This window comes from Doryrhamphus excisus, linkage group LG6, assembly GCF_037039965.1.
Source record: "Doryrhamphus excisus strain RoL-2023G ecotype Guam linkage group LG6, RoL_Dexc_Guam_v1.1, whole genome shotgun sequence".
NCBI lineage: Eukaryota > Metazoa > Chordata > Actinopteri > Syngnathiformes > Syngnathidae > Doryrhamphus > Doryrhamphus excisus.
Genome location: NC_136362.1, coordinates 6080928 through 6097080, shown reverse-complemented (window position 1 = coordinate 6097080; position 16153 = coordinate 6080928). Strand labels below are relative to the sequence as shown.

Below are 16153 nucleotides of genomic sequence, written 5' to 3'. Positions count from 1 at the left end.
TTGTTTGCCATCACAGCCTAGATTATCATCTTTTTCATCATGAATGGAGCCCACCATATTATGTCTTATTTACTGATGTTATGTCTACTATGTTGGGTAATAGCAGTGTAAACGTTACTCAACGTTACTCAACGTTATTAAATGTTACTAAACGTTACTACGGGGCTCTGATCATGTTGAAAAGGACATTTAGAAGGTATTTCTATGCCTTATATGTCTTATTTTCTCTTATTATGTCTACTATATTGGGTGATAGGAGTGTAAAGGTGACTATAGGGGTGTTATTTCATGTCTAAAAGGCTCTAATCATTTAAAAACTGTATTTAGAATGGTCGTGAACAGGTTTTCCATGCTTAATATGTCTTATTTTTCTCTTATTATTTCTAGGATATTAGTCAATATGAGTATCTGTGACTATAGGGATGTTATTTCATATCTAAAAGGCTCTAATTATGTTAAAAACTGTATTTCTAAGATTGTAAGCAGGTTTGCTATGCCTTATAGGTGTTATTTTCTCTTATTATGTCTACCATGTTGTCAATAAGAGTGTGAATGTGACTATAGGGGTGTTATTCCATGGCTCGAGGGCTCTAATTGTGTTAAAAAACTGTGTTTAGAATGCCATAAACCGGTTTGCTATGCCTTATATGTGTTATTTCCTCTTATTATGTCTACCATATTGTTAATAAGAGTGTGAATGTGACTATAGGGGTGTTATTTCATGTCTAAAAGGCTTTAATCATCTTAAAAACTGTATTTAGAAGGTCGTAAACAGGTTTGCTATGCCTTATATGTGTTATTTTCTCTTATTATGTCTACCATATTGTTAATAAGAGTGTGAATGTGACTATAGGGGTGTTATTCCATGTGTAGAGGGCTCTAATTGTGTTAAAAACTGCGTTTAGAATGTCGTAAACAGGTTTGCTATGCCTTATATGTGTTATTTTCTCTTATTATGTCTACCATATCAGTCAGTAAGAGTGTGAATGTGACTATAGGGATGTTATTTCATGTCTTATTTTGTCTTAATATGTGTTATTTTCTCCTATTATGTCTACTATATTGGTCAAAAGAGTGCTTATGTGGCGAATGGATGGATGATGGATGACAATGACAGTACGTTACAGTACGTCATCGGTATCGTTTGCCTTGCAGGGCGCCAAGGTGCTCCAGATGTTCATGTGGATCTTGAACCCGCGGCAAGTCTTTGACCTGTCTCAGGGTGGCCTTCGAGAGGCGTAAGTACGCCTCCCTGGCAGCCTCCTCACCGCGTTATCTTAACCGCTATCATCGTCGCCACGCATCAAAATGCTTGACCCCCGACCCTCACTTATGATTTTTTTTTACTCAACATCACGCAGAATGAGCAGTTTTCAACCGACACCCACTCAGCACTTCCTCTCTTACTCCTCAACCAGGCCTCTCTGCTTTTTCCACCTTTCCAACCCCTCAGGTTGGAGTTGTATCGGAAAGTGCCAAATTTGAGGATCCTGGCCTGCGGAGGAGACGGCACGGTAGAGTCCTCCCCGCAACGCAACCTCCTCCATGGCTAACTACCTGCCGCTCACGCTCCGTGTGTGTGTGTGTCTAGGTGGGATGGATCCTGTCCACGCTAGACGAGCTGCAGATGACCCCCCAGCCACCGGTGGCCGTTCTTCCTCTGGGAACAGGAAATGACCTCGCCAGGACGCTCAACTGGGGTGGGGTGAGTTCCTAACCTTGGCTCCTTGCAACACACAAGAATAGACAACCACCAAAAACACATACAAGACATGGACATTCTATTGTACATATACTACATACTATATACTATTTCATGTATACTACATACTATATACTATATACGATTTTATATATACTACATCTCAACAGGAGCTGAAAGAACATTTATAGCAACTTTTTTTTAGTTTTCGTCTTGTAAATGTTCTTCTCATAATATTAGGAATTTATTCCCATAATATTAATATTATTTTTTAATATTAATTAATTATTATTATTATTTGTTTGTTGTTATTCTTTGTTGCTTTTCAAGTCTGTGCTACTAAAATTATATTATTTTTCCTCATAATATTATGGGACTTTTGTCTCTCATTAGAATAAGACTCTTATGTCTTCGTATTTTAACTTTTTCCCATAAAATTACATCGTTTTTTTCCATTTCTGCTGTTTTTTAACTTGTACATTTCCTTCTGGTAATTATGTCTTTATTCCACTATTTTGACTTTTTTTCATCACATTTTAACTTTTTTCCCAAGCGTATATTCAAGAAATTATAACTTGTTTTCTGTTTATCATAATATTATGACTTTTTAAAAAATTTCAATATCTTTCCTTATTTATTATTCCAACTTTATGCTCATAAAATGACATCATTTTTTCCTCAGTTTATTTCTGTAAATGTGTGTTTTTTCCTATTAGAGTAGGACTTTTTCTCTTCATGTTTTGATTTTCGTCTTGGAAAATTTTCAATTTTTGCTGCGGCTGCTGTTTCTTCTTTTTTTTTGTTGTCTTGTTAAATTCTATTTTGAAAATAGAAAAACAACCACAGGCCGGAAATGGCCCCCAGGGGCCAGAGTTTGGACACCCCGTGTTGCATTCTTCATGCTTAATGTTTTCCTTCTTTGACCAGAACTGGTAATTTTGCTATTGTGGGCGGAGTTACAGTGGGAGGGGTTACAGTGGGAGGAGTTACAGTGGGAGGAGTTACAGTGGGAGGGGTTACAGTGGGAGGAGTTCCAAAGGTGTTAATTGGAGCTTGAAACGCTAGCTAAACTGTCCGTTAGCAAGTCCCTATTTCACTTCCTGCTGGCGTCTCTGCGTACTTGACTGCACGTGTCAAGCCGCAAAACGCCTCGCCCGCATTCCAGGAAGCGTGCGAGAGCCTGCTTCCTGTCCACTCGTGCGGCTCACGAGTGTCAAGAGCGTGCACGTTAGTTGTGATTGTGCGTCATCGCGACCGTTCTTTTGTGTGCACAGCGGGTGTCAATGATCTTGTGTAGTGTGTGTGTGTGTGTGTGTGTGTGTCGCAGCGAGGACACTCGACGTGGCGAGGGGTTGAGAACAGGAAGTGAGATTGACGCGGATGCGGCGCCGGCATCCTGCGCATTCATCTCACCCGCTTGTGTGTGTGCCGCAGGGCTACACGGACGAGCCGGTGTCCAAGGTCCTGTGTCACGTGGAGGACGGCTCGGTGGTGCAGCTGGACAGGTGGAACCTCCAAGTGGAGAAGAGCGCCGCCCAGCCTGAGGACGGCACCCAGAAGGTCGGCACGGAAGCCCGGCATAAATGTTACGTAACGTATCCGGCGTGTGTGTGTGTGTCCGACTCTTGACAGTCTGCGTTGTCCTCAGCTGCCTCTCAACGTGTTCAACAACTACTTCAGCCTCGGCTTCGACGCTCACGTCACCCTGGAGTTCCACGAGTCCAGAGGTCGCTGGAATCAGTTTCAGTGTTTTTTCACGCACTCCACTCCACCGCTTGTTTGGAATCATCATCTCATGAGCTCTCTTTCTCATATTTTCAGAGGCCAACCCTGAAAAGTTTAATAGTCGCTTCCGCAACAAGATGTTCTATGCAGGAGTGAGTGTCGCTTTCCGCACACACACACACACACACACACACACACACACACACTTACAGTGTAGTTGAAAGCCATAAGAGGCCATGAAATTACGTGTCTCAGCAGCGCTTTAAGTGTTGGAATTAGGGATGCTGCCGATGCCGATCTCGATAATGGGCCAATAAGATCACATGTACTACACCACATGTACTACACCACATGTAGTACTGGCTATATCTCACCAAGGTATTTCCTTCTGCTTGTTTTACCAGAAGATAAACAACATGCTGGCATCTAAATACATTTATTTCTAGTCTTCTCACATCACTGAAAACCTGAATGAAAAGCAGCTTTAGTTTTATTTTTACCTCTGCCGGGCCCCTCCAGCCGCATCCGCTGCCTTCTGAAGCCCAGATGCAGCCAAGAGTATTAGAGTATCGCTATCCTAATGCTCCCATATCCGCACCGAGGCGGTACTCCCCAAATTTTGCCCACACCTGCAAGTACGGCGGGTTGGGACGGGGGCTTTATATCCGCTGCCTGACCGATAAACAATTAAAAAAAACATATTTAGTTAATTTGAAATAATTCATACTTAAAAACTTTGAAAATTATTACAATATTTTTTTTATTTGAATTAATTCATTTCATTTTTTAAATAAAAAAAATATTAAAAAATGTTATTTGTTTCAATTATTAATGACCTTGTATTTTTATTTTATTCATATTATTATAAACTAAAAATAGTATTTTATTTGAAATATTTATTTTAATTAATTCATGACGTTATTTCATTTTTTTTATTATTATTATTTTTAATTGTGCATTTGAATGAATTTTAAAAAGTAATTTTATTGTATTTATTTAAATTAATTCATGAAATTGTTTTTTTTTATTTTATTCAGATTTTTTCCAAATTAAATAATTATTAATTTTATTTTAAAATGTTATTCATTAGAATTAATTCAAGGCATCATTATTTTATATATATATATATATATATATATATTTTTTTTTTTTTTCCAACAAAATGAGCAATTTTTACAAATAAACTTTATTCAGCAACACTAAATTAGTGGCATAAAAATGTCTAATCAACTCTTCTCTCTGCTGGCGTGTGCGCGGACGCAGGCCGCCTTCTCAGATTTCCTCCAGAGGAGCTCCAGGGACTTGTCCAAGCACGTCCGAGTGGTGGTGAGTGCGAATCTGTGATTACACGCGGAGCGCAGCACGACAACACCGCCGAGCGACCGCCGCCACGCTGCTGCCGTGACATGTGACAGATGTGCTGGATTTGCACCAGGCACCGTTTCACCATCTTCGAGTCCTTCTTACTTGGTTTTTATTTGACGGACTCTTGCAGTGTGATGGCACCGATCTGACTCCGAAGATCCAGGAGCTGAAATTCCAGTGCATTGTGTTTCTGAACATTCCCAGGTACTGTTACCAGTCACGGCGACTTTGTTGTTGACAGGAAGTCTTTAGAACTGCTTCCTTGGCGTCGTGTCGCGTGCAGGTACTGTGCGGGCACCATGCCCTGGGGGAACACGGGCGACCACCGGGACTTTGAGCCACAGCGCCACGACGACGGCTGCATCGAGGTCATCGGCTTCACCATGGCCTCGCTGGTGAGACACACACACGCCGCAACAAAGATGGTGTCGGACGAGTTGGGGATTTACGTGATGTGTGCTGCAGGCGGCGCTGCAGGTGGGAGGGCACGGCGAGAGGCTGCACCAGTGCCGAGAGGTGATCCTCACCACCTTCAAGACCGTGCCTGTTCAGGTGAGCTTGTGAAGTAAAAAGTAGATTTATTTATAAAAATATTTATATTTTTAAATAAAAAACCTTTAATTTAACATTTTATTTATTTGAATTAATTCATTCGTTATTTTTTTTTATTTTATTTCCATTTTTCAAAAAAATTTAAATATATCTTTTGTTATAAATTGTATTTATTAGAATTAATTATTCATTCAATCATGAGGGTCGCGGGGAGTGCTGGAGCCTATCCCACCTGTCTTCAGGCAAGAGGCGGGTTTGAATTAATTAATGACCTTATTTTTTTAATTATATTTTTCAAAAACAAAAAAAAACATATTTAGTTCATTTGAAATAATTTATACTTAAAAATTGTTGAATTTTTTAATTTTAATTAATTCATTTCATTTTTAAAAAAATATTTAAAAATTGTATTTGTTTCAATTATTAATGACCTTGTATTTTTATTTTATTCATATTTTTTTAACCTAAAAAATAGCATTTTATTTGAAATATTTATTTTAATTCATGAAATAATTTAATGAAATAGTTTTTTTTATTTTAATCAGATTTTTCCCAAATTAAATAAGTATTTATTTTATTTAAAATGTTATTCATTAGAATTAATTCAAGGCATCATTATTTTATATATATATATATATATATATTATTATTATTTTTTCCCAACAAAATGTAAAAGTGTCTGTGTATCCTCGCAGGTGGACGGCGAGCCGTGTCGTCTGGCTCCGTCGACTCTCCGCATCTCGCTCCGCAACCAGGCCAACATGGTCCAGAAGAGCAAGAGACGCACCTCTGTGCCCCTGCTCAACGAGTGAGTCACGCACACACACACACACACACACACACACACACACACACACACACACACGCCTTATGCTTAGTCATGCTACCTGCACAGTGGGAGCTAACTCCTGTCGATATGTCAACGTGTGTGGCGACTAACACTCCACCCCCTGCACTGCACTAATATTCTTCATGTCTTTTAACTGTGTAACCGTGTGTGTTTGTGTGGGAGTGGGGGGGGGGGGGGGGCAAGGTGACTAACAGTAGAAACGGCTGTAGTAACTTTTTTTGTCTGCGCTTGATGTACTTGTGATGCGATGCTCTGCTATCACTTACCTCTTTTCTCCACCTCTCCATCCTCTCTCCTTGTGTCCTTCCTTGTCCCCTTCCTCTCTGTCCCTACTCCTGCGTCCCTACGCGTCTGTCCAATTATTTGCCTCTTTTTTTTTTTCCTTGCTTCCCCGACCCCTCTCCAACATCTTGTCATCCCTCCCTCTTCTCTTGTGTGTGTGTGTGTGTGTGTGCGGCCGTAGTATTCAGAAGGTGTGTGCAGCTGATCTGCGCCGCCTCTCTGCTCCCCCCGACTCCTTCTCTGTGTAAGTACCTCACCCTTTGTCCACGTGTACGTGTACGTGTATGTGTGTGCGTAAATCCATCGTACAGTAGATCCCCAGTTTTTGCAGGGGTTACGTACGGCCATAAATAATATTTTATTTTATAACATACAACATTTTATAAGATCTTCATCTTCAGTTGCCACGGTTCCCTCGTGACACAGATTTAAGCCCTAAATATGCCCTGATTAAAAAAAACCTATTCAATATACTCGCCCCTGATCAATGCTGAAGTCATAGCCAAATGTTGCTTTCAAGGACTACCGAGCAATATGCGAAATGTCAACGCTTGATGAAATAACATTATCAGTGAAGCATAAAGACATAAACATGTACAAATTGTGGGCTTTCTAACCGTAGCGCGTGTATACTGTACATTACTGTACATTACTGTACAAGAAATGTGCTTTCTGCACGCGTTGTTGAGTATACTTTGATAAAGCAGCTTTGGAATACAATACTGCCTCAAAGTGGCCACTGTTGTTGCCGCTGCTGTAGCCTTTTAGGCGGGAAAGGGTGACATCTCGTGGCAAATTCTGGTATGACAGCCCAGCGTATAACTTTCCTACGTACGATTTCGGGGGGTCAACCGGTTATGATGATGTATCATGTTATGATAAGTTATATTCAAATCCGTCTAGCTGACGTAACCCAGGCAGAACAAACGGCCAACATGTTAACAACTTAACTTCTTAGCGAACGCTAGCTTAGTTTCTAGCTAACGAAAACACTGGCGTACAGTTGCTCAAAGAGTGACAGCGGGGACAGCCAATCACACGCTAGGAGAAATACGGCTGGGCCAATCGATGCGCTTGTGGGCAAGCCTAAGCAAAATAGGCTTTTCCCGCGTGGTCCTACTAATCGAGATTTAGCGTAAAGTTGTTTTTGGACGGTAAAAATACAAAAGCTGCCTCTTGAAAAAGTTCAGGGCACATGTTCCCCTTGTCGCCCCCCTCCCCCCAAATGACTTACACTCAGTGTGAATGCACTTATGCAAGTGCGCCAATTGAAACCCAGCCATGCTTTTATTTTGTAAGTGTGTGAGAGCTTGGCAGCGTGTCAAAGTCTTTCCTGTCTCAGTGTGCTTCTGCTTGGCACCTTAACACAAACTTGCAACCTGAAGATGATGATGATGATCCTATGATCCCAATAAAGCTCACAGTGCAGCAGTGGATTGCATATTTTGATAAAAAGCACGCAGAGATCTCCACTTTCCATTTGTGTACATTGCGCTGAACTTGCCTTTGCATGACCGTGTGGGTGTGCACGTCCACGCACGCGTGTTTTCACGGCACCCAGTCCCCACGCCGTTCCGGATCGCCTGCGCCTGCGAGTGAACAGGATCAGCCTGCAGGAGTACGACAGGCTGCAGTACGACAAAGAGCGGCTGCGGGACATCTGTAAGTGTGTGCGCCGTGAAATGTCTGCAACACGTCAGAGAGACAAGCGCGTGTGTTTGTAACGCAGCCGCCCCAGTGGGGATCGTGGTGGTGAGGGGGGACTGCGACCTGGAGACGTGTCGGCTCTACATCGACAGGCTGCAGGAGGCAAGACCCTCATCTTCATCATCTGTTATGAAACGTGGCTGTGGAGGAGCGATTGCGATACAGTCAGCTACCGGAGTGCATGCGTGTTTGTTGGAGTGGCCTTTTGTTGTGGCCAGCCTCGAGGACACTAAACTATATCTCCGTGCTGTCCAGGATTTGCATCAGGCGCCCTCTGCAGGCCACAGAGTGCACTACCAGGTCAGTCTTCTACATCTTGTTCAACTTCTGGTCCATGTTGGCGCGTCACCAAGGCCCTTGTGTGCAGGATGAGAGCAGAAGCGTCCCCAGGAGCACCTCGGCTGGCAGACTGTCTTCAAACTGGAGCTTCTTGGATTGTGAGTCCAGCAAAAACGTGCCGACGTTTGACCTCCCCGTTAACCTTCGTTGTCGGTCTCCGTCCGCAGCAACGTCAGCCGACCGCTTCTATCGCATTGACAAGGCTCAGGTGAGACTCTCACACGTAACGAGACCAGGACGTTTATGGAGGAAGTGGAAAAAAATAGTCACCTTTACACTCCTATTGACAAATATAGGGAGAAAATAGGAAATATTAGGCATAGAAAACCTGTTTACGACCTTCTCAGAAAAGTTTCTAACATTATTAGAGCCCCGTAGACATGAAATAACACCCCTATAGTCATCTTTACACTCCTATTGACCAATATAGGGAGGAAATAGGAAATATTAGGCATGGAAAACCTGTTTACGACCTTCTCAGTACAGTTTATAATGTTATTAGAGCCCCCTAGACATGAAATAACACCCCTATAGTCACCTTTACATTCCTATTGACCAATATAGGGAGAAAATAGGAAATATTAGGCATAGAAAACCTGTTTACGACCTTCTCAGAAAAGTTTCTAACATTATTAGAGCCCAGTAGACATGAAATAACACCCCTATAGTCACCTTTATACTCCTATTGACCAATATAGGGAGAAAATATGAAATATTAGGCATAGAAAACCTGTTTACGACCTTCTCAGAAAAGTTTCTAACATTATAGCCCAGTAGACATGAAATAACACCCCTATAGTCACCTTTGCATTCCTATTGACCAATATAGGGAGGAAATAGGAAATATTAGGCATAGAAAACCTGTTTATGACCTTCTCAGTACAGTTTCTAACATTATTAGAGCCCCCTAGACATGAAATAACACCCCTATAGTCACCTTTACACTCCTTTTGCCCAATATAGGGAGGAAATAGGACATACAGTATGAGGCATAGAAAACCTGTTTACGACCTTCTCAGAAAAGTTTCTAACATTATTAGAGCCCCCTAGACATTAAATAACACCCCTATAGTCACCTTTACACCCCTATTGACCAATATAGGGAGAAAATGGGAAATATTAGGCATAGAAAACCTGTTTACGACCTTCTCAGAAAAGTTTCTAACATTATTAGAGCCCAGTAGACATGAAATAACACCCCTATAGTCACCTTTGCATTCCTATTGACCAATATAGGGAGGAAATAGGAAATATTAGGCATAGAAAACCTGTTTATGACCTTCTCAGTACAGTTTCTAACATTATTAGAGCCCCCTAGACATGAAATAACACCCCTATAGTCACCTTTACACTCCTTTTGCCCAATATAGGGAGGAAATAGGACATACAGTATGAGGCATAGAAAACCTGTTTACGACCTTCTCAGTACAGTTTCTAACATTATTAGAGCCCAGTAGACATGAAATAACACCCCTATAGTCACCTTTACACCCCTATTGACCAATATAGGGAGAAAATAGGAAATATTAGGCATAGAAAACCTGTTTACGACCTTCTCAGAAAAGTTTCTAACATTATTAGAGCCCAGTAGACATGAAATAACACCCCTATAGTCACCTTTGCATTCCTATTGACCAATATAGGGAGGAAATAGGAAATATTAGGCATAGAAAACCTGTTTATGACCTTCTCAGAAAAGTTTCTAACATTATTAGAGCCCCGTAGACATGAAATAACACCCCTATAGTCACCTTTGCATTCCTATTGACCAATATAGGGAGGAAATAGGAAATATTAGGCATAGAAAGCCTGTTTACGACCTTCTAAATATGATCTCTAACATTAGAGCCATCTCAACATGACATAGCACCCCTATAGTCACATTTACACTCATATTTCCCAATATAGTAGACATCATGAAATAAATTAAGAAATATTATTCATGGAAAACCTGTTCATGACTTTCTGAATGCGTTTTTTAACATTATTAGAGCTTTCTAGTCATCTTTATGCTTCTATAACCCAATATAGTAGACATAATAAGATATTAATATAGATAATTCATAATTCATCAAATTTGCTTTAATATGCATATTGTTGGACTAATGATAGGCCTGGTTTCTGCGCTTATGTAGGAGCACCTGCACTTTGTCACAGAGATTTGCCAGGACGAGGTGTTTATCCTGGACCACGAGGGACCTGCGGTGGGCCAGGTGCCGTCCACGGGAATGCCCGACCTGGTGGAGCCAAACACGGGGTGGGTCTCCACTGTTAGCGGTCAGATAGAAATGAGTGGCATTTCCGTGCACGTTGAATCGAGCTCAGGTGTCTTTTATGTTTCCAGCGCTCCTTTGACGCCTGAGGAACAAGGTACACACACACAAACACACACACACACACACACACACATACTCAGAGTGTTTTTTGAACGTTGTACGTGTTAATGAGGTTTTATTTGTGTGTCGACAGCGCTGTTGGCGGCCGCCAGCTCGGGCGATCTGTCTATGGTAACACTCACGTCACACGCTCTGAAATGTGAGCAGATGAAACATGCTGTCTTGTTTTGATCAAGTTGTCAGAGTGTGTGCATCGCGGCGTCAGCCTGCTGGTGCGAGACTCTGGAGGTTGCTCGGCGTTGCATAAAGCCTCTCAGAACGGACACGCGCAGCTGGTCGTGTTCATCCTGCAGCAGGGTACCAACATTCTACCTCCTCTCTCCACTCCATCTGATACCTTGTTTGTTTCGGCGCCAACTGCTACTGACATTTTGTTTTACATTTGTTGAATTTAAGACTTAGCCATCATTTTATTGATATTATTAAGTATTTACTTGTTGACTTTGTATTCTAAAACAATGTTTAAATGTCACTCTGCCTCCTTGTCTGTCCATTTGACTTTAATGTTTATTTAAGTGACGGGATGGTGATGATGATTCTGATTGCATAGAATTTTAGGAACTACTGCCACCTACAGGTTTGGCATGCATATGGCTGTGGTTCCCAATGCAGTCATACGGTTACGTGTTTTTTTCTTTTAAATACAAGGTTGTGTTGACACCATTTTTTCGTAAACCAATCGCGGAAATATACGTTTTTAAAAATACCCTGCTACGCGTGGACATGGACAAAGTATGTACATTTTTTTTCGTATCCACGCCCCGCTTTGAACTCGCTAGCATGCTAATGCTAACGCTCGAACTAGCGGGCTAGCCACTTTTACACACATTTAACGACTTTCCCCATAACAGACACCATAAAGGTGATCCACAGCTTAATAAAACATTTATATCTTAACCACTAAGCGATTACTTTGTACACATCAAACGTACAGGTTGAGCACTGCTAGCACACTCAACGATATGCTAGTGTCTGCTTCACTACGAAGTAGTACAACTTCCGGTTTGTCTTTCACAATAAGATCAAGCGGAAGACGCGAAACGTATTTGAACACCGAAACAACATGAATAGCATTGTTTATATACAAAATATGTATGTTTTTCATGTTATAACTACCAGTTCAGGCACTGTTTAAACGCTGATACCTAACCCTTTTTGTTATTTCAGTGAATGTGTTGTTATTTTGTCATCATTTTCTAATTATGTCTTCTCTCCTCAGGATCCAAAGTGCTTCTTGACTTACCAGATAGAGAAAAGTATGTAAACATTTATTTGAAATACTAGTAGCACATCTACACAATTTGATATCATTGTGTGTGTGTGTGTAGAGGGGACACGGCCTTGCACAAAGCCGCCTTGGAGAAGCAGCATGCCGTGTGTCGACTGCTGGTGGAGGCGGGAGCATCGCTGGAGAAGACCAACTTTCAGGTACACACGCACGCGCACACAGGTGAGTCCAGGCTGACTTTTGACCTTTGGGCCCTGCAGGGGAAGACGCCAGTGGACCAAGCAGATGGAGACTCGGAGCTGATCTCCTACCTGAGCAGCCAAAATACATCGTCTACCCCCCATGAAGACTTGGAAACAGCAGTCTGACACACACACACACACACACACAAACACACACTTCCACAGTGGCACTGTGCATCAAAAAGTGAACGGACATGTCTCCGTGGACGATGTTTCATTTCTTCAGCTATTTATTTCTATTTATTGATTCCTAATTGTATTTATTAGCGGTTCTGCTGTGCCGAGCGGCTGATTGTCGGAGGAAAAGTGCACTTTGAGCAGCCGGGCGAAGGAAGGCGGGCCGACTGTGCGTTTTGTGACTCTGAAGTATGGAAACTGATGGATGTGTTCACGCTTTATGTTCAGCCCCATCAGACCTTTTCGTGCCAAAGACGTTCTTGCGGATCTGTTGCTCTTGAGGATAACAGACGCTTGTATCGTTACCTGATGCTGTCTCTCACCTTGCACTCGTTTTAAAAGCCCCAACAGAAATGATGAAGGGAGGAAAAAATTCTAATTACAGTCGTCCCTCACTCGATCGTCTTTTTAAGAAATAGTTGCCTTTTATTATTTTTATATGTCATTTTTAAGCTAATTATACCTATTCATTTTCAAGTATAAAATGGCTAAATCAACCGACTACCGCTCCAGGCGTGCTGGAGCCTATCCCACCCTGGACTGGTGGCCAGCCAATCCCAGGGCACATATAGACAAACAACCATTCCCACCCACATTCATACCTATGGACAATTTGGAGGGTGGAATCGAACTCAGGTATCAACCGACTAAATGAGCTATAATACAAAAAGAAGGAGAAGCAGCATTCTACTGCTGTATTCTACACTGGCCACTAGGTGGCATTGTTCAGCGAGACAGGCACCAGAATCCAGCCATGTACGATACCAATGATTTCGCCTATTTCAGGCTGGTATCGTCGATACTGAAACCGATACTTCGCGCATATCACCCAACGTGTCTTTTTAAAAGCAGTATATTTCATATCATAGCATGAATAATACAATATACTTAATTAAGTTACTAATTGGAAATATTACTTTAAATACATTAGTTATGGTTAACTCAAATACATTATTTCTACATAAATAATGTAATATTTAAAAACCATATGAAATATGTGGAAATTATGTTTTGAACTTTAATTTAATATCATTTAAAAAAGAAAAACAAAATAAAACTTTATTCACAATTTACACATGGCTCCTTTAATGTATTTCCGTATTGATCCGCACATCACGACGACTCGTCACTCGGGTTCCCAGGGGAACACATTTACTGTGACACTGCTCCAGCAGGAGTTTTATTTACGTCTTATATGGCTTGTCTGCTGTTTTGGGTATTACGGTAAGACATGTAAAGCCGCCATAAACATAATTTGATGTTTTACAAAACATCGATGTAATAAATGGATGTAATATAATGCCGGAAGTACGCCGGAAGTGCTCACATGTGAGTCTCATTTATATCTAGTATGTCTTTTCTCTGAATATATCTACTATATTGGGTAATACAATTGTAAAGAAATCGATGTACTGCAATACAATGATGTAATGGCGGAAGTAGGCTGTTCACAAAACAAGGAAATGCTAACGTGTGAGTCTTTGCTATCTTATTTTCTTATATCTTCCATATTGGTTAACACAAATGTAAGGGTGACTACATGTGTGTTATGTTAAAAAAACGTATCTATACGATCGTCAACAAGCTTTCTATGCCATAACTACTAAAATATATTTATTAATACGAGGTTCATACTGAAGCCTTTCTAATTCACTTACCGCGGTGTGAGGGACGATTGTGGTTCGAAAGCTAACAGGCGTGTAGTCGGCCTTTGTCGCCCCCTGGCGGCTGCTTGCATAAAACCCCGCCTCTTCCACCTGCAGTGACGTCACACTATAAAGAAATGGTCATGCAGTATTTCCGTAAATAGCGGGTGTAATTTGAGGTCGGTCTACTGAAAAAAAGACAAAACAACTGTTTTCAAGTTTTTGTTTTTGTATAAAGTCATGTGAATATGAACTTTGGTATAACAAAACACAATTACGCTGTTTCTACTTGATTGACTGATGATCAATCAACGACATTTTGATCATCAGATGAAACAAACGGGACCAGTTTTGAATATTTTTAGTGGGTGGATGGGGTCCCAATCAAACATCACAGATATGACCCAGAGAGGTTTAATACGAATCCATCATATCGGCCATTCCGTGTCCAATGTTGCCGGTGGATGCTAACTCTTCAGCTGCCATCCAACAAATCCTGGAATGTTTTACTGTGTGTGTGTGTGTGTGCGAGAGAACACTCTGAGCCATATTCGATGCAATATGAACAGACGAGGTGGTTTACATTACATTAATGTTTTTAAGCTAGTCGAAGCGCTAGCCAGAGGTGCTTCAGCGCAGGCCGGGTTCGAGATTGTCTTCTTCTATTTTGTCGTCCCTCGCCACGGACTAAAAATACGTCTTCGTCATCGTAGAGGTCCGCTTTCACATTTCACATTTAACCCCAAGCCGGCTAAGGCCACTAATAAACATTCAAAACAAACAAAAACAGTTTAAAGTATAAAGTACGCGTCAATATTCGCTTCAACTTTGGTGAATTTCTGATCATTTCCTGACTTTTCTTAAATGACTTGCCTTCTTGTACAGTTTCCTGTTTGAACTTTGCAGTGTACTTTGCCACAAACATGACCATTTTTTCTTGGATTTGTATTGCTGTAATAATGTGGGGGCGGCGGTTCCAAAAAGTGGGTGTGGTTGTGGGCGGGGCCTGTTCTGATCGACACCTTTTTTCATCAGTTTGAGGAGAAGCAAGACTTCCCATCTTCACTTTTGTCTCAGTAGCTCTGCATGACGTTTTCGCGGATTACTTTGCAGTATTTGCATACAAATGCGTTATTAATATTGTTTAACGATTAAATTATTGTTTGGAATGTTTTATGCCTGGTTTTCCTGCTGTTCTTTTGGTATCTTTCAAGTGTTTTGTTATTATTTTTTGTAAATTGCAACAAAGTTTTGACACTGAGCTCTTTTTGTTATTCTCTGTTTGGATGCATGTCGCAAGAGATGCACGCTATCTTTTTTTCTCAACACTTTGAGGTTTTACAAGTATTAGGCATGGAAAACTTGTTACCAACAATTTTTTAACATAACTAGAGCCCTCTAGACCTGAAATAACAGCCCTATAGCCACCTTTACACTCATATTACCCAATATCTTACATATAAGAGAGAATAAGAACTATTAGGCATAGAAAGCTTGTTTACAACCTACTAAATACATTTTTTATACATTGTTAGAGCTCTCTAGACATGACATAACACCCCTACAGTCGCCTTTACACTCCTATTACCTAATATATTACACATAGGAGAAAATAAGAAATATCTTTTATGACCTTCACATCATTTCATATTCACATCGGAGCCCTAGTCACCTTTACACGAATATTACAGTTTAAAGTAGACATAATAAGAGAAAGTAAGAAATATTAGGCATGTTAATGACCTTGTAAATATGGTTTTTAACATAATTAGAGCCCACTAAACATGACATAACACCCCTATAGTAACTTTTCAAATGCTGCGGTGTTCATGTTTCAGATGGCTAATATGTTTTTTTGTGTTTTGTTTGTTTGTTTTGGCTTTTTCCTGATTTCGGAAAAATCTTTTGATCCGCATACTGATTTTGGCTGCTGGATGTTTTG

At 40.9% G+C, this 16153-nt stretch overlaps 1 protein-coding gene across 5 annotated transcripts in view; it reads left to right on the top strand.

Annotated features, from left to right (window-relative positions):
- dgki (diacylglycerol kinase, iota) overlaps positions 1-15450 on the top strand; it is a 44703-nt gene extending 29253 nt beyond the window's left edge. For 3 of the 5 annotated variants that reach the window (XM_058066121.2, XM_058066117.2, XM_078791249.1), the window contains exons 11-34: positions 1156-1238; positions 1454-1514; positions 1592-1705; positions 3137-3262; positions 3351-3429; positions 3524-3579; positions 4691-4753; positions 4923-4996; positions 5076-5187; positions 5258-5344; positions 6040-6152; positions 6658-6720; positions 8038-8138; positions 8206-8285; positions 8439-8483; positions 8551-8620; positions 8690-8730; positions 10658-10779; positions 10867-10892; positions 10992-11029; positions 11095-11215; positions 12138-12174; positions 12247-12346; positions 12407-15450. In XM_058066121.2, the coding sequence (XP_057922104.2) occupies positions 1156-1238; positions 1454-1514; positions 1592-1705; positions 3137-3262; positions 3351-3429; positions 3524-3579; positions 4691-4753; positions 4923-4996; positions 5076-5187; positions 5258-5344; positions 6040-6152; positions 6658-6720; positions 8038-8138; positions 8206-8285; positions 8439-8483; positions 8551-8620; positions 8690-8730; positions 10658-10779; positions 10867-10892; positions 10992-11029; positions 11095-11215; positions 12138-12174; positions 12247-12346; positions 12407-12514 (1920 nt within the window). In that variant the 3' untranslated portion in view covers positions 12515-15450. The remainder of the gene's footprint in view (positions 1-1155; positions 1239-1453; positions 1515-1591; positions 1706-3136; positions 3263-3350; positions 3430-3523; positions 3580-4690; positions 4754-4922; positions 4997-5075; positions 5188-5257; positions 5345-6039; positions 6153-6657; positions 6721-8037; positions 8139-8205; positions 8286-8438; positions 8484-8550; positions 8621-8689; positions 8731-10657; positions 10780-10866; positions 10893-10991; positions 11030-11094; positions 11216-12137; positions 12175-12246; positions 12347-12406) is intronic. The other 2 variants (XM_058066125.2, XM_078791250.1) reach the window with 1 other exon arrangement.
- The last annotated feature ends 703 nt before the right edge of the window (positions 15451-16153 follow it).